Here is a 23,948-nt window from a genome sequence, read left to right as displayed (position 1 = left end):
GCGCTGTCCAATGAGTTTTGAAGCATTTGGCTGAATATGAGCAGATAATATTGCCTGAAACACTTCAGAATTCATCCTGCTGCTTTTGTCACATCATCAATAAATACAAAAGAACCAGTTCCATTGGCAGCCATACATGCCCACGCCATGACACTACCACCACCATGCTTCACTGATGAGGTGGTATGCTTAGGATAATGAGCAGTTCCTTTCCTTCTCCATACTCTTCTCTTACCATCACTCTGGTACAAGTTGATCTTGGTCTCATCTGCCCATAGGATGTTGTTCCAGAACTGTGAAGGCTTTTTTAGATGTCACTTGGCAAACTCTAATCTGGCCTTCCTGTTTTTGAGGCTCACCAATGGTTTACATCTTGTGGTAAACCCTCTGTATTCACTCTGGTGAAGCCTTCTCTTGATTGTGGACTTTGACACACATACACCTACTGTACCTCCTGGAGAGTGTTCTTGATCTGGCCAACTGTTGTGAAGGGTGTTTCCTTCACCAGGGAAATAATTCTTCGGTCATCCACCACAGTTGTTTTCCGTGGTTTTCCAGGTCTTTGGTGTTACTGAGCTCACCGTTGCGTTCCTTCTTTTTAAGAATGTTCCAAACAGTTGTTTTGGCCATGCCTAATGTTTTTGCTATCTCTCTGATGGGTTTGTTTTTTCAGCCTAATGATGGCTTGCTTCACTGATAGTGACAGCTCTTTGGATCTCATCTTGAGAGTTGACAGCAACAAATTCCAAATAGCACACTTGAAATGAACTCTGGACCTTTTATCTGCTCATTGTAATTGGGATAATGCGGGAATAACACACACCTGGCCATGGAACAGCTGCAAAGCCAATTGTCCCATTACTTTTGGTTCCTTAACCGCCTCCGGACCGCCTAACGCAGAATTGCGGTCCGGAGGCGGCCGGTTTGTTCCTCTTCGATGCATCTACAGCCTGCCAGTGGCGATCGTTCGCTGGCAGGCTGTATATGCGATTTTTTAACCCTTGAAAGGTATATCAGACACTGTTTTGTTAACAGCATCTGATATACCTGCTACCTGTGTCCTCTGGTGGTTCCTTTTGCTTGGATCGACCACCAGAGGACACAGGTAGCTCTGTAAGTAGCACCAAACACCACTAAACTACACCCTCCACCCCCCCTGTCACTTATTAACCCCTGATCACCCCATATAGACTCCCTGATCACCCCCCTTCACCCCCCTGTCATTGATCACCCCCCTGTAAGGCTCCATTCAGACGTCCGTATGTGTTTTGCGGATCCACGGATCCGCAAAACACATACGGACGTCTGAATGGAGCCTTACAGGGGGGTGATCACCCCATATAGACTCCCTGATCACCCCCCTGTAAGGCTCCATTCAGACGTCCGTATGTGTTTTGCGGATCCACGGATCCGCAAAACACGGAAACCGGCAATGTGCTTTCCGCATTTTGCGGATCCGCACATTGCCAGAGCTATATAGAAAATGCCTTTTCTTGTCCGCAATTGCGGACAAGCATAGGACATGTTCTATAGGCTCTACATAAAACGCAGTGTTCGCCCGATCAGGCCTGATCTTGTGCGCACACTTGCGTTCAGTCCGCCCCACCGCAGTGACAGAATTTTTTTTTCTGATCACTGCAAAAACACCGTAAAATCGATGCAGCGCTATAAAAAGATCACTTTTGAGGGGCATGGCGAGTTCATAGAATAATTTTTTTTTTGGGCACAAGTTAGCGGAAATTTATTTATTTATTTTTTTCTTACAAAGTCTCATATTCCACTAACTTGTGCCAAAAAATAAAATCTCACATGAACTCACCATACCCCATACACCATAAATGCGTATTTTTTTTTAGATATTTACATTCTAGACTTCTTCTCACGCTTTAGGGCCCCTAAAATGGCAGGGCAGTATAAATACCCCACAAGTTACCCCATTTTGGAAAGAAGACACCCCAAGGTATTCCGTGAGGGGCATGGCGAGTTCCATATATATTTTTTTTTTGGCACAAGTTAGGGGAAAATTATTATTTTATTTATTTTTTTCTCTTACAAAATCATTTTCCGCTAACTTGTGCCCAAAAAAAAAAAAATTCTAGGAACTCGCCATGCCCCTCACGAAATACCTTGGGGTGTCTTCTTTCCAAAATGGGGTCACTTGTGGGGTATTTATACTGCCCTGGCATTTTAGGGGCCCTAAAGCGTGAGAAGTCTGGAATCCAAATGCTTAAAAATGCCCTCCTAAATGGTACTCATTGGAATTTGGGCCCCTTTGCCCATCTAGGCTACAAAAAAGTGTCACACATGTGGTATCGCTGTACTAAGGAGAAGTAGGGCAATGTGTTTTGGGGTGTATTTTTACATGTACCCAAACTTTGTGTGAGAAATATCTCTGTCGAATGACAACTTTGTATAAAAAAAAGGGAAAAGTTGTCTTTTAGAGAGATATTTCTCTCACCCAGCATGGGTATATGTAAAAAGACACCCCAAAACACATTGCCCTACTTCTTCTGAGTACGGCGATACCACATGTGTGACACTTTTTTGCAGCCAAGATGCGCAAAGGGGCCCAATTTCCAATGAGTACTTTCAGGATTTCACAGGGCATTTTTACGAATTTGGATTCCAAACTACTTCTCACGCTTTAGGGCCCCTAAAATGCCAGGGCAGTATAAATACCCCACATGTGACCCCATTTTGGAAAGAAGACACCCCAAGGTATTCCGTTATGGATTTGGTTAGTTCATGTAGAATTTTCTCATTCAAGGATTTATTGAGTTTTTCAAATAAGTAGATGTAAATGTAATACATAAAGGTAACATATTACAGTGTCATGCAATTCCGCGTACATTATAGAGCAATCTCCAGACAAGGGAGGCAGCAAGGTACAATTTCTCATATGAAAGGGCATTAAGAACATGTGGCAATATATGAGTAAGAGAAGCATATTGCTCAAATGGAACATAGAAGGCCATAGGAATCTAAGCTTGGTAAGACATATACACAACAAGAAAAGGGGGACACTTAACAATAGACCAAAGACAGAAAAGGAAGGTACAGGGGAAGCAGAGAGTGGGGGAGTACGGGGTTAAAGACGGGCATTACGAAACTCATCTGACCCCCGGAAAGTTTCCCAAGGGCTCCAGGTTTGAACGAATCGAGAGGTGTCCTGAGGGGAGACGCAGATGAGATCCTCCATCCGCTGATGTAGGGCAATTTCTTCAAACCATTCCTCCGGGGAGGGAGGCGTAGGTGATTTCCAATGGCGAGGGATGACCGTTTTTGCAGCCTGTAACATATACTTAAGGAGCGAAACTTTAAAAGCAGGGATAGTCAAATCAAAGATAAACAACAAAAGCGCTTCAGGAGCGTTGGGAATGGGTATTCCCGTCACTGCCCGCACAATACGATGTACAAAGTTCCAGTAAGGTCGCAGGACGGCACAATGCCACCAAATGTGTAACAAGGTGCCTTCATCAGTATAGCACCTCCAACAGCGATCTGAAACAGATGGGAACCATTTGTGAAGCACAGATGGCACTCTGTACCACCTGGAGAGAACTTTATAATTCGTCTCCTGCTCCTTAGTGGAAATTACTGCTTTATGAGAGAGAAGAAAAGCCCGCTTCCATTGAGATGAAGTAAGGCCATTCCCTAGGTCACGATTCCAGGCGTGGCAGAAGGAGGGGAGCTGGTCAGAAGTCTGGAGAGCAAGCAAGTTATAAATGGTGGAAATGTCCCTGAGGACAGCAGAAGGGGCCAGACACATCTGTTCAAACACCGTAAAGCTCCTGCGTAAGGTGTGGGTTGTACGTATAGAGGAGTAAAAATGTTGGAGTTGTACATATTCAAAGTTATGCCGGAGACGTATTTGAGAGGGCTCCATCAATTTGTTTAAGTGTTTCAGTCCTGTGGTAGTGAGGACATCACAGAACCGAAGGGGGCGCAAATTAGTTCCAGTAAGGAAGGGTTTCGAGGAGTGTCCTGGGCGGAATGCTGGGTTATCGTTCATGTAGAATTTTATTTTTTGTCACAAGTTAGTGGAATATGAGACTTTGAAAAAAAATAATAATAATAATAATCTTTCTCTGCTAACTTGTAACAAAAAATAAAAACTTCCATGAACTCACTATGCCCATCAGCGAATACCTTAGAGTGTCTACTTTCCGAAATCGGGTCATTTGTGGGGTGTTTCTACTGTCTGGGCATTGTAGAACCTCAGGAAACATGACAGGTGCTCAGAAAGACAGAGCTGCTTCAAAATGCGGAAATTCAAATTTTTGCACCATAGTTTGTAAATGCTATAACTTTTACCCAAACCAATAAATATACACTTATTGCATTTTTTTTTTATCAAAGACATGTAGAACAATACATTTTGAGAAAAATTTATATAGAAATGTAGTTTTAATTGAAAAATTTTACAACCGAAAGTGAAAAACTACCTTTTTTTTGCAATTTCAATTAATATAAAAAAAAGTAAAAATGTCAGCAGCAATCAAATACCACCAAATGAAAGCTCTATTAGTGAGAAGAAAAGGAGGTAAAATTCATTTGGGTGGTAAGTTGTATGACCGAGCAATAAACGGTGAATGTAGTGTAGTGCAGAATTGTAAAAAGTGGTCTAGTCATTAAGGGGGTTTAAGCTAGGGGAGCTGAGGTGGCTAACAAGTGGGAGGCACATATGCAAGCTGTTGTAATTCCTACACCGTTCACCTGATTTGGATGTCAAATTAAAGCTGACAGTCTGCAGTTAAAGCCCATCTTGTTCATTTCATTTCAAATCCATTGTGGTGGTATATAGAACCAAAAATGTTAGAATTGTGTTGATGTCCCAATATTTATGGACCTGACTATATTTGGATCAGTTAGCAATCAATACATACTCACAATCCTTGTGGGAATTGTAAACTTTTATTTTCCTTTTACATCCAACATTCTTTACATAGTAGCCATAAGGATCACTGGGTCTTTCAAATTTTGGCCTCCACACCCTGCCACAATATTTCAGGAGTCTCCACCTTACACATGCTTACCTGAGCATTGTGGCTAACCAAGTTCATCCTTTTATAGTAGCTGCCACAAGGGTCAGATAGTCATAGATTGAAGGCCAGGGAAGCAAGGGGAACTCATGTTCCTGGAACCAGAGTCCTCAGCTGTGCCTTCAGCACTCCAGCTGTGGTAAAACTACAACTCCCAAGATGCCCCCTTTGCTTTGGCTGGTCTCAGAACTCAATAGAAATAATTGGAGCATGCTCGAAGTCATAGTTTCACCCCAGCTGCAGTGCCAGAGGCTAGCCATCACTGCCATAGAGCACCTATGGGACAAGCTAGAACCGGCTTTTCAGAGAACGTCAATACCTCCATCTAACTTGTGGCAGCTGTGAGAAGCCATCTTGTCAGCACGGACCAATATTTCTGCAGAATGATATCAACACCTGCTGGAATCTATTCCACAAGGAATTGTTGCAGTTCTGGAGGCTAACAGAGTATGTCTCTGATAAAGTGGCCATTTAATGTATATTAGGTATGTCAGTACAAGTTAACCAATATTAGTATACACTCACCATAGACTAATAGAAGCAATAGGTGCAAAAATGGTGTAATATCCAGAGCAAAAAAAATAAATCCATACTAAAAACCTCATCCATATTGCATATACATAAGAGCTATACCAGGCTATGTTACTTTGAAATGTGCAATCTTACAAATTACCGTATGTGCTAATTGTTATGTACATATACTGTAAAAATAAAAAATAAATGAGTACTTGTACAGCATATACTGGTACAACAACCAGAATCTGAAACTAGGGACGGACTGAAGCCTGTATGCAATTAAATACAATCAATATTATAATGAACATATTAAGGTGGGATGTTAGACATACAGAAGTCAGTAGAATAGAACAGAAGACAGTTTAGATTCCCTACTCTTTTAACTTCCCCTCTCCTACTTGTGTTGGTTTTGGATGGATTAGAGTCTGAGAGTCTTGTTTCCCACAGAGCAATCTTGGTGAATCAAGTGGCCCTTTGCATCATCGTGTCAAGCGCGGTCATCTGTGGAATTGTAATGTTCACATTCTACGTGAACTGTGACCCACTTGTTGCTGGATATGTCTCTGCTCCTGACCAGGTAGTTATATAGTCACGTATTTAAGGAGTTAAAAGTATTGTGACCTGTTATAAAAATATAACCTGCCATTATGTCTTAATTGCAAAAGGTATTCTCAAGAACAGAGTAAGGACTCATGCACACGACCGTATGTATTTTGCGGTCCACAAAAAATATGAATGACGTCTGTGTATATTCCGTATTTTGCAGAACAGAACATCTGGCCCTTAAAGGGAGTCTTTCACCTAATCTGAGCGTTTTAGACCGCTCAGATCAGGTTATAGACTCTTTAATCACAGAAAAAATGCACCACACGGATATGCCACTGACTATACTGGCTAGTCATAAATGCAGATATTAAAAGCTGAGACTTTTGCCAATATATTCCTGTCAGGAAGATATCGGAGCCCCAAGCACCACGTCACGGTTCTCAGCATGGCAAGGGGTCCTACCACTACGCTACCTATGGTGTGAACAAGGTCTGAGGGTGATGTAATCCAGCTCACAGCCAGGCTTCCACACAACCGCCTAGCAGGACAACTAGTGCAATGTGAACAAAGCCAGACTGTAAGCCACACCCATATCAGACTATGTAATGGAGGCTACCAGGTGCAAAGAGTGTTTGAATGCCAGGTGAAGGCACATACACTACATATAAAACAAGACAAAAACACAGAAATATAGTGGCAAATCTGGGGGAGCTGCTCAACCCCTAACACTGTAGCGTGTTTTTCATTGGGGGAGCAGTCCCACCGCATGTGGACCGCAGCAAACGACTATCCCCAGCAAAAAATATTTTGCATACGGTGGAGGATGTCGGCGCGGTCCACATGCACCACAAAGGCATCCTACACAAAACGGAGCATTGTGCGGATGAAAATATAATCATAAATCACAGAAAAAATGCACCACACGGATATGCCACTGACTATACTGGCTAGTCATAAATGCAGATATTAAAAGCTGAGACTTTTGCCAATATATTCCTGTCAGGAAGATATCGGAGCCCCAAGCACCACGTCACGGTTCTCAGCATGGCAAGGGGTCCTACCACTACGCTACCTATGGTGTGAACAAGGTCTGAGGGTGATGTAATCCAGCTCACAGCCAAGCTTCCACACAACCGCCTAGCAGGACAACTAGTGCAATGTGAACAAAGCCAGACTGTAAGCCACACCCATATCAGACTATGTAATGGAGGCTACCAGGTGCAAAGAGTGTTTGAATGCCAGGTGAAGGCACATACACTACATATAAAACAAGACAAAAACACAGAAATATAGTGGCAAATCTGGGGGAGCTGCTCAACCCCTAACACTCCGATATATTCCTGACAGGAATATATTGGCAAAAGTCTCAGCTTTTAATATCTGCATTTATGACTAGCCAGTATAGTCAGTGGCATATCCGTGTGGTGCATTTTTTCTGTGATTTATGATTATATTTTCATCTGCACAATGCTCCGTTTTGTGTAGGATGCCTTTGTGGTGCATGTGGACCGCGCCGACATCCTCCACCGTATGCAAAATATTTTTTGCTGGGGATAGTCGTTTGCTGCGGTCCACATGCGGTGGGGCTGCTCCCCCAATGAAAAACACGCTACAGTGTTAGGGGTTGAGCAGCTCCCCCAGATTTGCCACTATATTTCTGTGTTTTTATAGACTCTTTAAACCTCATTACGATCATACCCTTCTCTTATGTGTCCCTCGCCCAGATAATGAAAATAACACTTTTTAAACTTATGCAAATTACCTTCTGAAGGTGCCCAGGGGCGGCGTTACTGTGCGATGTGCCCAGAAAAACACACCTCCAGCAGGTGGACGTCACGAGCGGCACCAGAGGACGGCGGGCTTGGAACTGGCCCGCACCTGCGCACTGCTCTGCCCATTATGGGCAGAGGAACATCCTTTCATATTGCGCATGCGCCGGCCATCTAAAGACAGCCGGCCGGCGCATGCGCAATACTATGCTTGTTCATAATGCAGACAATAATAGGACATTTTTTTTTTTTTGCAGAACGGACATACGGAAACGGAATGCACATGGAGTAACTTCCATTTTTTGCGGACCAATTGAAATGAATGGTTCCGCGTACGGTCTGCAAAAAAACAGAACAGACACGGAAATAAAATAAGTTTGTGTGCATGAGCCCTAAGGCAGAGTTCACATCACCGTTATATTTCTGTTCTTCTGATCCATCATAAGAACAGAAAAATTAAGAAAAATAACAGATTCAGCAAAAATACGAATCCTGTGCATCCATTTGGCATCCTTTTGACCCATTTACGTCATAACAGCTAATTAATTATTTCTGTCATCATTGTTCTACACAATAGGGGTCATTTACTATTCTGAAATACGTCTAAACTAGGCGTATTTCAGGCGCTGTCTGCAACTTCTCCCCGCTGACGCCGGGTCTAAAATTGTGGCCGTGTCGTGGGTGGGGAAGAGGATGGGCCGGCAGGCACTGCTCATTCATCATGCCTGTTTTAGGTGTAGAAAATGATCTAAATGTAAGACAGCAAGGAAGCTGTCTTACATTTAGAACTGGCGCTAGATGCGCCGAAGTTATGGAACCACCGCCAGCTATGGGCCTTTATTAAGACCGGCGTCTAAAATGCCACTCTTATTCTGCGCAAAGTTCTGCTGTTAATAATATATAACCATTAAAGAAGCACTATATAGCACTCAATTTGTCTATATTGTTCAGTATAGGCTATTATTAAAGAATAATTTGTATAAAAATATGGAGGGGCACTCACTAAATGGGACTTACGGTACACAACACAATTGTTTAATCCATTCACTCTAATACCACTTGACTAAAATACATATATTAAAATACATATAAAATCTCATGCGGTTAAAAAACTACAAGGATAGACACAAATGATGAGATGGTCCCAAGGGCACTGTTGTATCCTAATAACACACAGCCCGTAGTTGATATGTCCCCTGGATCCGGTAGTGTCTAACTCAATTCATATATGAGTCCGGACTAGTGCTAAAATAACCGGCAATTTGTATGTGCACAGCCTGACTCAATAGCAGTATGGCTGTGTACGCCCGACTCACTGGCGGTATAACCGGGTTAATAAATATAGCATTCCTCCCTCAATTCAGGTAGAGAGGGTTGGTTAGTTTCACTGCATTAGTACTTTACCACTCCCACTTGTTATACAATTTGTTTCTTGTTACCGGCAATTCCCGGAGGTGTGCACCCATTTTTTTGTATTCATTAGGTGAGCCACTGATATATTTTTAACGCCTATTAAAGAATAATGTAGAAGGTCTTGTGTATGCCTGTTTAGGTTGATGTGACATTTGTACATTGTCTGCTATCTTACATAGTTAATACGGTTGAAAAAAGACAAGTCCATCAAGTTCAACCAAGGATAGGTGGGGACACGAATCCCAGAAGGAATTGAGACTCAGATTTCTACACGTTTTCATAAGCATTAATGTTGTTTACTTTTAAGAATTTATCTAAACCCTTTTTAAAACTGTCCACTGTTCCTGCTGTGACCACGTCCTGAGGAAGTCTATTCCACAGCTTCACCGTTCTTACAGTAAAGAAGCTTTGACGCTTCTGGAGACTGAACTTTTTCTTCTCTAATCGGAGGCAGTGCCCCTTGTCTTTAGAGCGCATTTTACATGAAACAATTTTTCATTGTATTTTTTGTATGGCCCATTTATATATTTGTATAGGTTACCCTTAGACATCTCCTCTCAAATTGATTCCTTATTCCCCTCTGATGTGGTTCCCCTGATGCAGACTGCACTTCCCATGATGCCTCTGGCTTTGCAGACACATAGTTAGCATAGTTGCTTTGTTCTGAGTCCTATCTAAGTGCAGTGAGTGAGAGATCAGTGACATAGAACTTAGAGCAAAGTCTCAGTGTATCGCTATGTGATGCAGCTTTAATCTATCTCCCACTTGTGATAGGTTTCTCTCTGTCTGCTATTACAAGCAGGAGGCAAGGGAGAGCAGTGTGAAGTTGCATCTCATAGAATACACTGGAGATTCTGCACATGGTACTCACAAATAAAAAAAGTATGAGTCAGGGGAGTTTAATAACTAGACCTAACCACTGACTAAGGCCTCTTTCACACGACCGTATAGCTTTTTCAGTATTTTGTGGTCCGTTTTTCATGGATCCGTTGTTCAGTTTTTGTTTCCGTTGTGTTTCCGTTTCCGTTCTGTTTTTCCGTATGGCATATCCAGTATACAGTAATTACATAGAAAAAATTGGGCTGGGCATAACATTTTCAATGGATGGTTCCACAAAAACAGAACGTACGTGTTCAGATTTTTTTTTGAGGACTTATTGACTTGTATAGAGCCACGGAACGTGATTTGCGGGCATTAATAGGACATGTTCTATCTTTCAGTGGAACGGAAAAACAGAAATGGAATGCATACGGAGTACATTAAGTTTTTATTTTTTTACGGAACCATTGAAATGAACGGTTCAGTATACGGACCGCAAAAGACGTCCCGCAAACAGGGGAAATAAACGGTTGTGTGAAAGAGGCCTAACTCTGCTGCTATATCACTGTTCTTAGAGAAAATAAATCTTCAGCATCATTCTATGCATGGAGGGACACAAAGAGAAACAAGGAGGGAACAGCTGGGCGGAGAGGTATGTGAGAGGTGTCAGGAGAGCTTTGAGAGATGGTGATGTAATCATGTAAATCACAGGCAAGCAAGCTCGGGACTGGTGATCAGATTGGAGATCACATGACCCAGATGCCCATAATGGAAGTTTCAAATGTATGACTGTGACTGAGCTGGGATTAAACAAATTACATCAGTAGATATTGCTGGTGAGTTTGCATTATTTCTCCCCCCCAAAAAAGAAATACTGACTAAACCAAGAGCACAGCATGGAGATGCATTAAGAGGGAACACAAATGTTGTTGTTTTTTCTCTCAAAGAACAAATCTCTAATAAACACAGTCAAGTGACATTGTTAAGCTAAGGTGGCACCATAGTAATAACAGGGATTTAGATCTGGGAAAGACTAGCCAACTAATTACTGTTTTCTTCTAGTACATTCCATACCTGGTGTTGGAGATATTTGAACAATATCCAGGTGTCCCAGGTCTTTTCCTTGCCTGTGCATACAGTGGGACACTCAGGTACAGTGATTCATGGAGCTATACAATTAATAGGCTTTTCTGCAGTGTAGTCTTCTTCTTCATGTTTTTCCTGTTCCTACAGCACAGCATCTACAAGCATAAATGCCATGGCTGCAGTGACCGTTGAAGACCTCATTAAGCCAAAAATGCCACATATTTCTATGAAGAAAATAATAATCATTTCAAAGGGACTGTGTGAGTATTTAAAATTGTATAAGAGATTTTGGAAAATACCGGAAGAGTTTACTGCAGTGCTTGCCAACAGGTCCTGTTTATTGAGCATGCCTATGAAGGTAGGTGATTATAAGTATGGGAATCAAAGTCTTATGTTGGTATTATACATTTGTAACACAAGCCGACAGTCAGGCTAGGTTCACATTGTAAAATCTGCAGTAAAAACATAATTAGCAGAGTCATTAGCTAAAAACAGGTCCTAATACTTTGACTGACAGGGTCAGGCAGTGTAGACATGCTCATGGCCGACCCAGAAGTCTCGCGGCAGAACATTCGGCACACAGTACATAGCTGGAGATCGCAGGATATGGATTACGCAGCAGAAAATACCTTTTTTCCACTGCTGAATCAGTTGCAGATTTTGCCCATGTGAACATAGCCGAAATGCTGAGAAAGGGTCTCCACAGTTACTTTTAACTGATGGAGAGGATTAGTATACGCTAAGGCAGACCTGGGCTGACAGACTGAAGATGAGTTGGACACATACTACAGGCTTTATCAGATCCTGAACTAAGCTTGTCACCTCTGGGTAGGCTACTGTTCCATCCCTAGCCTTGCCCCTGCGGGCTGTAAACAGGGAGCTAAACACAGAAAATGTACAAAATATAAATAAAAAAATATAGAGAAATATTCTCTCTCTGTCCCAACTCAGCCATGTTCCCCCTACTCCTTTTCATTATCCTGTGATAAACTGTAAAACAAATGGCTGGAGCCTCCCTGTTGTGTTCTGTCTGTGTTAGGGCAAAATGATGTTAAGCCCCGACCCCTAAGCCGGTCTCTAGTAGTGTTGGTCGAGCACCAAAGTGCTTGAGTAGAACACCTCAGGATGCTCGGGTGCTCTACCGAACACCTGAGCACAATAGAAGTGAAAGGGAGAACCCGAGCATTAAACCAGACAATCCCTGCTCTGAAGAGGGGAGGGTGTCTGGTTCACAGGAAAAGGTCAGAAATTGATGGAAACGCCACTGAAATGGCTCAGGAACAGCATGAGGAGGATGTCTGGATGCATCTTGGACTCCCGGGTCGCTGCTGGGAACAATGTTGTCCAAATAGTACGCCACTTTTACAGACTGACAATAATACGCACCAAACCGAAGATAAAATAGATTTTAGAGGAAAAATTGTTAGAAAACATTCTTTCCTGTATATTTTCTTGTATATAAAGTGCAAGTGCTGCCAAAAATTACAAGGAAGAGGGACTCTGATACAACCTGTATATCACATAAAGGAGGGCTTCATTCACATAGTGGTACAATTGTTCAGGTAGTGGGACTCCTACACTCATAAAGCCTATGCACTAAGGGAAAGGGCTGCCAAAAATTACAAGGAACCGGCACTCCAATACACCCTTTATTACACATGAAGGAGGGCATCATAGGCACCCTTAAAAAATTATGATTGATGGCCTGCTGGTGACCCTCAAAAACATTAGGAGCAAGGGCCTGCTGGTGACCCTCTAAAACAGGCATGCTCAACCTGCGGCCCTCCAGCTGTTGCAAAACTACAACTCCAAGCATGCCTGAATAGCCTACAGCTATCAGCAGGGCATGGTGGGAGTTGTAGTTTTACAACAGCTGGAGGGTCGCAGGTTGAGCGTGCCTGCTCTAAAACATTAGGGGCAAAGGGCCTGCTGCTGATTTGACCATCTAAAACATTAGGGGTGAGGGTCTGCTGCTGAGCTGACCATCTAAAACATTAGAGGAGAGAGCCTGCTGCTGAGCTGACCATCTAAAAAATTTTGTGGTTGAGGGCCTGCTGCCCAGCTGACCATCTATAAAATTTTGTGGGCGAGGGCCTGCTGCCGAGCTGATCATCTAAAAATATTTGTGGGCGAGGGCCTGCTGCCGAGCTGACCATCTAAAACATTATGGGTGAGGGCCTGCTGCCAAGCTGACCATCTAAATAAATTTGTGGGCAAGGGCCTGCTGCCGAGTTGACCATCTAAAAAATAGGGGTGAGGGTCTGTTGCTAAGCTGACTCTCTAAAATATTATGGTTGAGGGCCTGCTGGTGACCCTTAAAAACATTATGGGTGAGGGCCTGCTGGTGACCCTCTTAAACATTATGGGTGATGGCCCGCTGCTGAGCTCACCCTTTAAAACATTAGGAGTGAGGGCAGCCTAATAAGCATGGAGGAGGAGGACGAGAAAAGGGAGATTGAACCATATACCCTTTTTAGTGGTGGAAGGGGTGCATGGAATATAGTGTATTCAATACACCATAAAAGGCACATTTAGAGTGCCTTTATGTTCAGCCGCTTTCCTCTGGTGGAGTAGAGAAGTCAGGGGCAATCCAGGCCTTGTTCATTTTTATAAGAGTCAACTGGTCAGCATTTTCAGTTGACAGGCGGATGTGCTTATCAGGTATTATGCCCCCAGCAACACTAAATACATACTTTAACAAAACGCTGGCGGAGTTGTAAGGCACACAGGGATCAGTGAGGATGCTGACACGGTTTTCCCTCCTTGTGACACTAGGCCGCGCATCAGGTTGAGGGTGCTGGCAGGGTGTCATAAAACTGTCCCAGGCCTTGGAGAGTGTTGACCTGCCTCTGTTGGAACTGCTGTGTGTTCCCCTACTCGATTGGCCAAGGAACTATGTACTCTGCAGCCAGCGTTATCAGCTGGAAATTTTTGGAGCAATTTTTCCAAAAGGACCTTCTGGTACTGCACCATTTTGCTTGTCCTATCCACCACAAGAATGAAAGATGAGAAGTTCTCTTTGTAGCAGGGGTCGAAAAGGGTGACCAACCAGTAATCGGTGTTGTCCAAAATGCGTACAACGCGAGGGTCACGGGAAAGGCAGCCGCACATAAAGTCAACCATGTGTGCCAGAGTCCCAACAGACAAGACTTCACTGTCCTCATCAAGAGGAAGACTCTCAATATCCTCATACTCTTCCTCCTCTTCTACCCATCCACGCTGAACAGATTAAATAAACCTTCCACGGGTACTACCCTATGTAGCGGAGGCAACCGTCTCCTGGTCCTCCTCCTCATCATCCAATTTGCGCTGAGAAGACAAACTGAGTGTGGTCTGGCTATCACTCTGTGTACTGTCTTCCCCCATTTCCACCTCTTCCACATGCAAACTTTCCGCCTTAATTGTGAGCAGCGAGCGTTTGAGTAGACACAGAAGTGGGATGGTTACGCTGATAATAGAGTTATCGCCGCTCACCATCTGTGTTGATTCCTCAAAGTTGCCTAAAACCTCACAGAAGTCAGACATCAATGCCCACTCGTCGCTTGTGAAGAGCGGAAGCTGACTGGAAAGGCGACGACCATGTTGCAGCTGGTATTCCACTACTGTCCTCTGCTGCTCACAAAACCTGGCCAACATGTGGAATGTGGAGTTCCAGCGCGTGCTCACGTCGCACAACAGTCGGTGAGCTGGAAATTCCAAGCGCTGCTGCAGCATTACCAGACCGGCGGAAGCTGTTGATGACTTGCGGAAATGGGCACACACGCGGCGCACCTTAACCTGAACCACTAGGTTGAATACGTGGGCTAGGCTAGGCATAAGCCGCCACCAAGTTACGGTCATTATCAGACACAACCATGCCTAGTTCTAGGTTGAGTGGCGAGAGCCACAGCTCAGTCTGGTCCCTTATCCCCTTGCCACAGCTCTGCGGCAGTGTGCTGTTTGTCACCTAAGCAGATCATTTTAAGCAGGCCTGTTGCCGCTTCCCCACTGCAGTGCTACGCTGCTTCCAGCTACTGACTGGTGCTGCAAGATGATAATACAGAGGTGGAAGTGAAGGAGGAGAGGGGGGTTGTAGCCACTAACGTAGGTGTCGGCGGAAACCCTGATGGAAGTAGGGCCCGCAATCCTTGGCATTAGTAGCACCTGTGCCATCCCAGGGTACGACTCGCTCCCAGCCTCCACACCACAACGTTTATCCAGTGTGCCGTCAGGGAAATGTAGAATGCCTGGCCAAAAGCACTTGTCCATGTGTCAGTTAAGTGGACCTTCCTAATAACTGCGTTGGTCAGGGCACAGGTGATGTTAAGGGACACATGCTGGTGTAAGGCTGGGACTGCACACCGTGAAAAATATTGGCGGCTGGGGAAAGAGTACCGTGGGACAGCCGCCGCCATCAGGCTGCATAAAGCCCCAGTGTCCAGAAGCCTAAATGGCAACATTTCCAGGGCCAGCAATTTGAAAAGGTGCACATTTAGTGCTATGGTCTGTGGATGGTTGGCTGGGTATTTGCGCTTTCGTTTAAAGGCCTGGGGTATGGACATCTGTACGCTGTGCTGGGACACAGAAGTCGATGTGCAGGCTGATGGTGCTTGCGAAGGTCCAGGTGCATGGCGGGAGGCATCCGGGCCTGCGTCTTGGACAGGGAATTGGCCAGCAGATAACACAGGGGAAGAGGAGGCAGTGGTGTGACCCACAGACACTGATTGTGGACCCAGGCGTTCGGCCCACCTATTAGGGTGCTTTAATGCCATGTAGAGGATCATGCTGGTGAAGTTGCTAGTGTTCACGCCCCTGCTCATTTTGGTACAGCACAGGTTGCAAATGACAATTCAATTATCGTCCGCACAAAAGGGCCAGACTGCAGAACACCTACCCCTTGGCAAGGGAGATTGCCGCAAGGGGGTGCTCCAGGGAACAGTTGCGGGCCTGTTTGATGTGGCCCGCCTTCTCCCTTTTGCCACCCCACTGCCTCTTCCAGGCTGTTGCAGTGCTGCGGATCCCTCCCCCTCTGTATTGCTGTCCTTGCTTGGCTTGCCACCTTTCCAGGTTGGGTCAGTGATTTCATCGTCCACCACCTCCTCTTCCACTTCCTCACTCTGGTCATCCTCCTGACTTGTTGACCTAACAAGAATCTCACTTATTGACAGCTGTGTCTCATCCTTATCATGAACCTCTTCAGACGCTAATTGCGGTTGACTTATTGGCAACTGTGTCTCATTATCATGCTCCACCTTGCGAAACACTAATTGCCGTACCCCACCGTCATCTTCTTATGACTGTGGATGCTCCAGAGTTTGGGAATCAGGGCACAAGATCTCCTCATGTTCCTCTTCAAGTAGTCTTGGCGAGAGGCCAAAATTAAAGAATGAAAACAGCTCCTCGGAATATCCGAGTGTGGGATCACTTGTTTGCCAAGACTCTACATGGTGGGTGGAAGGAGTATTCTGTTGACCAGACTCTTGGCTACTGAGACTGGACTTTGTAGAAGACAGGGTGGTGCTTAACCGACTGGAAGCATTATCTGCTGCAATCCAACAGACCACCTGCTCGCATTGGTCTGACTTCGAGAGTGGTGTCCTGCGCTGCCCTGCAAACTGGGACATGAAGCTAGGTATCATGGATGAGTGTGTTTCTTGTGCTCTGGCAGCAGGCACAGTTTCACCGCACCCAGGGCCACGGCCTCTGCGTGCACCACCGCCTAATAAAAAATTACACTGAATGAATGTCACTGATATTTAGGATGCGCACATGTTAAACAGGAGGTATAGCGCAAGTAATGTCGCTGTCACCACCGCCTAAGAAAAAAATTACACTGAATTAATGTCACTGATATTTAGGTTGCACAAACATTATACAGGAGGTATAGCACAAGTAATGTTGCTGTCACCAGCGGCTAATAAAAAATTACACTGAATTAATGTCACTGATATTTAGAATGGTAAAACGTTATACAGGAGATGTAGCGCATGTAATATCGCTGCCACCAGCAGCAAAAAAAATTGAATGTCACCGATATTTTGGATACGCAAACGTTATACAGGAGATGTAGCGCAGGTAATGTAACTGTCCGCAGCGGACACCGTCTACAGAAAAAGTACACTTTTTAGGCTACTTTCACACTGGCGTTTTGGCTTTCCGTTTGTGAGATCCGTTTTAGGGCCCTCACAAGCAGTCCAGACCAAATCAGTTTTGCCCTAATGCATTCTGAATGGCTAAGGATCCATTCAGAATGCATCAATTTGCCTCCGTTCTGCCTCCATTCCACTCTGGAGGCGGACACCAAAAAGCTGCTTGCAGCGTTTTGGTGTCCGCCTGACGATGCGGAGGCAAACGGATAACACAATGTAAGTAAATGGGGACAGATCCGTTTTCACTGACACAATATGGATCCGCCCCCCATTGACTTTCAATGGTGTTAAAGACGGATCCGTTTTGGCAATGTTAAATATAGTACAAACGGATCCGTTCTAAACAGATGCATGCGGTTGTATTATCGGTGCGGATCCGCCTGTGCAGATCCATGACAGATCCGCACCAAACGCGAGTGTGAAAGTATAGGCTGTGCACACGTTACACAGGAGATATAGCGCAGATAATGTCGCTGCCACCAGCAGCAAAAAAAAATTGAATGTCACTGATATTTCGGATACGCAAATGTTATACAGGAGATGCAGCGCAGGCAATGTAACTGTCCGCAGCAGACACCGTCTATGGAAAAAGTACACTGGATGTCACAGATATTTTTAGGCTGTGCAGACGTTACACAGGAGATGTAGCACAGATAATGTCGCTGTCTGCAGCGGCCAAACAATTGCAAGCTATTTAGCGCAGGTTGCGCTAAAAATATATTGTAACGGATTTCCTGGCACCCCAACTGGGTACCTCCATTGATGGATGCTCCTAGTGCTTTCCGAGGACTCCAAGCATTCCACTCGACACCGTAACCACCACAGGAACCAGGAACAGCTCTTACAAGAGCTAGTAGTTATAGCCAGTGGAGTATAGCAATTCTTCAGCGTATAGCAATCCCCAGTGTCGGTCAGTTACCCAAACACCAGCCTCAACATGATGAAGGGTAAAACAGGAACTCCTTATTGAACACACAAGCATTGACTTATATACACATTTTCCAACAAGGGTACCACCCCCGTGGACCTGGATGGGAACTGAGGACATAACATAGCAGCCAATCCTTTACAGTTTTACAGTTTAAACACAAAAACGATACATTCAACAAACACAATGGCATCTTCTGTGACGCAATTAACAAACACAATGGCATTGCCTGTGACGCATTCAATAACAGAATAGGCATTGTCTTTGACGCAATCAACAATATACAATTACCAAACATAATGGGCTCTGCCTGTGATACAATTACCAAACATAATGGGCTAACTTAATCACTCACAGGCAGAAAACACAAATTTTTCTCCAACACACAGAAACCACCTCAAAACCCCACATATCCCCATAATGTATACATCTATGGATAGCTCTGATCTGGGTGAACAACATATCCAAAAATCACCCAGATCCGAGCAGGAGTTCCCGAATTCCATGGAAGTCACATTTGGCCGACCGCAAGCATGGCTTTCCTGCCCAAAACAGTTCCACAGATTTAGGCTGTGTGGCCGGTCTGTCTTCTCCTTCAAAGTTAGTATATGGGCCATATTCCTGAGGCAAGAGGCTGGCAAACAGGCCCCTCCAAAACCCAGTGGCGAGGTTATTTTCGCCACATATATATTGCTGCCAGATACAACTATAGTCCTTAAAAGGACTTTTGGGTCTATAACAAGTATAAAAACGAAAATATTGCTATTTCCATCCCTACACTATCTCTCTCTTCTGCTCTCCAGCTCTCCCTGACTAATACTGAGCCGAACACTTGTCATCGGGTGCTATATAGCAGTAGCACCCAATGACACGTTTCGGCCAGCTAATCACTGTAATGACACCAGCCAACATGGCTGGTTACAGTGAATGGCAGTTCTTACTTGCACGTTTATTGGCAGAGTAGCAGCCAACAAACGTGCTCGGAGGAGACTTGAGCATCGCGCTCGAGCACATGCGGTATTCGGCCAAACACTGCGGTGTGCCGAGCATCGCGATGCTCGAGCCGAACAAGCATGCTTGTCCAGCACTAGTCTCTAGCCAAAGATGGAAGAGATTGTCGGGAGGGGTTAACATATTTGATTTCTACAACACTTCATCAGGATCATGCAGAAAATGATGCAGACTGAGAGACTACATACTTCTTGTTTACTTTTAGCATTCATTTCTAGTTTTAGATTTTGGGGGGTACTATCTCTCCTTTGGGAGAGAGCGCCTTAGGCTACTTTCACTCTTGTGTTTAACTTTTTCGGTATTGAGATCCGGCAGAGGATCTCAATACCGGAGAAAAACGCTTCCGTTTTGTCCCCATTCATTGTCAATGGGGACAAAACTTAACTAAACAGAATGTAATGCTCTAAAATGCATTCCATTCCAATTAGTTGTGTTCCCATACCGGAGAGCAAACCGCAGTTTTATTTCCGTCAACGGATCCAGCATGACGCAATAAAAAACAGACTTTCAATGGTGTTCATGACATGATCCGTCATTGCTATGTTAAAGATAATAAAACTGGATCCGTTCATAACCGATGCAGATGGTTGTATTATCAGTAACAGAAGCGTTTTTTCTGATCCCTGCCGGATCAGGCAAAAACACAAGTGTGAAAGTAGCCCTAATGTGAGGTGTAAGGAGATTTATAGGCCATACGAACACTGACTTATGGTGGCATTAGAGGCAGAGCTTGTTAAGAGCTCATTTGTATCCCTTTCTTTCTAGGGTTAGTGTTCATTTAAGTGCCTGCTACTGTAAGTGTTTTCTGCATGCGTCCTCTCCTGCATGCTGCTGAGAGGTTGAACTTCCCCGTCCATACAGCTTACTCCTTGAACTTCCATACATACTATTGAGCGTTTTCACAAGCCTCGAGGAAAGTATCACCCTGTGTATGTAGTTATATTTATGAATGCATAAATATATGATTACATGCATGGCTATATGTAAAGGTATTTAAATGCATTTACTGTGTGTGTATATATACAGTACAGACCATAAGTTTGGACACACCTTCTCATTCAAAGAGTTTTCTTTATTTTCATGACTATGAAAATTGTAGATTCACACTGAAGGCATCAAAACTATGAATTAACACATGTGGAATTATATACATAACAAAAAAGTGTGAAACAACTGAAAATATGTCATATTCTAGGTTCTTCTTCTAGTAGCCACCTTTTGCTTTGATTACTGCTTTGCACACTCTTGGCATTCTCTTGATGAGCTTCAAGAGGTAGTCACCTGAAATGGTTTTCACTTCACAGGTGTGCCCTGTCAGGTTTAATAAGTGGGATTTCTTGCCTTATCAATGGGGTTGGGACCATCAGTTGCGTTGTGGAGAAGTCAGGTGGATACACAGCTGAGAGTCCTACTGAATAGACTGTTAGAATTTGTATTATGGCAAGAAAAAAGCAGCTAAGTAAAGAAAAACGAGTGGCCATCATTACTTTAAGAAATGAAGGTCAGTCAGTCCCAAAAATTGGGAAAACTTTGAAAGTATCCCCAAGTGCAGTCACAAAAACCATCAAGCGCTACAAAGAAACTGGCTCACATGCGGACCGCCCCAGGAAAGGAAGACCAAGAGTCACCTCTGCTGCGGAGGATAAGTTCATCCGAGTCACCAGCCTCAGGAATCGCAGGTTAACAGCAGCTCATATTAGAGACCAGGTCAATGCCACACAGAGTTCTAGCAGCAGACACATCTCTAGAACAACTGCTAAGAGGAGACTGTGTGAATCAGGCCTTCATGGTAGAATATCTGCTAGGAAACCACTGCTAAGGACAGGCAACAAGCAGAAGAGACTTGTTTGGGCTAAAAAACACAAGGAATGGACATTAGACCAGTGGAAATCTTTGGTCTGGTGAGTCCAAATTTGAGATCTTTGGTTCCAACCACCGTGTCTTTGTGCGACGCAGAAAAGGTGAACGGATGGACTCTACATGCCTGGTTACTACCGTGAAGCATGGAGGAGGAGGTGTGATGGTGTGGGGGTGCTTTGCTGGTGACACTGTTGGGGATTTATTCAAAATTGAAGGCATACTGAACCAGCATGGCTACCACAGCATCTTGCAGCGGCATGCCATCCGGTTTGCGTTTAGGATAAAATTCGCTATTCGAATATTCGCTCAACAATATTTGTCACCAGAGTTATGTTGCCCTATCTGAAGAGAGTGCTGGTACTTAATATTTATGAGCTGCAAGGTGCACCTCCCTTCCCTCACTAATTGGCAGCTTTCTCCGAAACACAGAATAGGAAGAAAACTATCAGTCATCTGCAGGATGGTTGAGGGAGCATTCATGATCAGCAGGACCCAACACTGGGCTCGAGCTGCTCAAGAGTGATTTTATGAAAAAATGTTTTTACCCCGTGGTGAATTTGGGGTCTCTGTTTAACTCTGCCCACAGATAATTGTAACAAGCTTCCACTGCAGATAAATATGAATGACTGATCCTGTCTTTTCTTTCTCAGCCGTGCTCTATGGGTCCTCGTGTATTATAGTAGCTGCCTTATCATCACTCCTAGGAGGTGGAGTCCTACAGGTACCAGTATACTAAACTAGGGGTAATAGCATAACTCCCTAACCATTGATTTAATGATCCTGACTGTAAATTCATCTTTCTCACTTATACAGGGCTCATTTACAGTGATGGGAGTGTTCAGTGGCCCATTGCTTGGGGCCTTTATGCTGGGAATGTTCACGTCTTCATGCAACACTCCTGTATGTCGGTTGTTCTACTGTATTTAAAGTTACATCGTAAAAAAAAAATCCATGTATATATTGTATTATTAGAGCAGATCAAGATGGCAGGCTGTGGGGGATCCTGGAAGAATTTTCCTGCAGCACCACCACAGGGGAAATGAAGTACTACACACTTTCCATTAAAATCAATAAGCTGTCTATGTAATGTATGGATATGCTTGGTCCTCCAGACTGGAACTGCTCTTTAGTAACTCACAATTTTGTAATATTTGAATATTTAAAATCCAAGCCATTTTAAATATGTTTGAATGTGAGACGCAGACACAGTATTGATAACTTAACTTGTTGTATTGGCTCGTTTAGCCAGCCATCCATTTAAGAGAACAATCCTGATCCCCCTGAGCATGCACAAGTTGTGAGTGGGAAAGTGCTGCCAGATACCTCCAACAAGCAGCTTATAGTATCTCCCTGAAAATTAAAGTATCTGGCAGGTGGAATCCAATTACTAGATATTATCTTCCTCAACGTCTGCCATTGAGGGAGAGTCTGGAAGCCCCCATGAGGTAATTAGTGAGTTTGCCCAACATACAAATACTGTGTATGACTGACTTTTCTGAAATGTGATATTTAATGTAGGCATTCATTAAAGGGGTATTCCCATCTCAGACATATCGCTAGTATGTGCCACCAATGTCAGATAGATGTGGGTATCACTTCTGGGACCCACTCATTTTTCCAGAACTGGCTCCTAAAGTGAAGGAGAGCTTATTGCGCAAGTGTGGCTACCCTCCATTCACCACTATGGGAGGTTTGAAAACAGCCAAGCGCTGTCTTGGCTAATTCTGCAATCCCTTAGTGGTGAATGGAGAGGTGGCCATGCATGCACAATGCTATTTCAATTTACTTCTATGGGACTTACGAAACTAACCAAGTTTGCAATTTTCGGAACTCCCATAGAAGTGAAGGGAGAGCATGCGTGCATGTGGTGTACTCTCCTTCAATTTGGGGGTCCCATTCTGGAGAAAGGAGCAGGTCCCAGATGTCGGACTTGCATCTGTCTGACATTGGTGGCATATCCTAGCGACATGCCACCAATATATGAGATGGGTAGAGCCCTTTAGCCATACGCTCTTGCTTAGGAAGTAGCCAACTTCATATTAAAATTATATGCAGGATTATATGTATTATGATATACAGTATGTTAAAATTATAAAGATAATACACTTCACATTTTATAAATATATGCCTACAGGACATTTCTATATAGACAGTGCATTTTAATAGAATGGTCTACTATAAGTTACTAAAAAAAATAAAAAATGAAATATACAGTAACTTATATATGTACAGTATACTAGTACAGTTGTCACGTTTAAAAAAAAGAAGTATGTTCTTGTAATTTTCTCTCCTTGCCTTAATAGTTTAATGGTATATTGTTTCATCACATCTCATAACAATGAATTACTATTCTTGCTCCCTAAGTCATTATCATCGCACCCGCCATTATTTAGAGAGAGCTTTCTTTAAACCACCTTCTTTAAAAAGATACCGGACCTCCTTCGCTCCCGTTCCAATGCTTACTAAGTCCCTGCTGGTCTTTACCTCCTGATGTGACAAACAGGAAATGCCTGCTCAGCCAATCACTCGAAAGGGTGGGTCACTGCTAGTCCTTGCTAGTGATGAGGTCTCTGACTCAAGGAGCAATTGTCAATTGTCATTATGAGGTGTGATAACACTACCTACTTCAAAAGTAATATAACCATCTGTCAACAAATGTATAAAGGAAAAAAAGTTTTCATGAGAACCTCCTTACTTAAGGAAACAAACAAGGAACCAGTGCCATGTTCCTGGCCACAATACATAATGTACCTCCATCACTAATCTCACTACAATGCTAGGTTTGCAAAGAACTACAGAAATACAAGGTTTTTCACATGGCAGGCACTGC

General features: G+C 43.9%; 1 protein-coding gene across 1 annotated transcript in view; it reads left to right on the top strand.

Annotated features, from left to right (window-relative positions):
• The window catches only part of LOC122931243 (sodium/iodide cotransporter-like), a 54,956-nt gene that overhangs the window by 11,735 nt on the left and 19,273 nt on the right, over positions 1 to 23,948 (top strand). Inside the window, exons 8-12 of the mRNA XM_044285295.1 lie at positions 6,006 to 6,135; positions 11,168 to 11,256; positions 11,339 to 11,451; positions 21,769 to 21,839; positions 21,932 to 22,018. Of these exons, the coding sequence (XP_044141230.1) occupies positions 6,006 to 6,135; positions 11,168 to 11,256; positions 11,339 to 11,451; positions 21,769 to 21,839; positions 21,932 to 22,018 (490 nt within the window). The remainder of the gene's footprint in view (positions 1 to 6,005; positions 6,136 to 11,167; positions 11,257 to 11,338; positions 11,452 to 21,768; positions 21,840 to 21,931; positions 22,019 to 23,948) is intronic.

The sequence above is a fragment of the Bufo gargarizans genome, chromosome 1 (assembly GCF_014858855.1).
Source record: "Bufo gargarizans isolate SCDJY-AF-19 chromosome 1, ASM1485885v1, whole genome shotgun sequence".
Taxonomy (NCBI): domain Eukaryota; kingdom Metazoa; phylum Chordata; class Amphibia; order Anura; family Bufonidae; genus Bufo; species Bufo gargarizans.
This window is presented reverse-complemented; position numbering and strand designations above follow the sequence as displayed.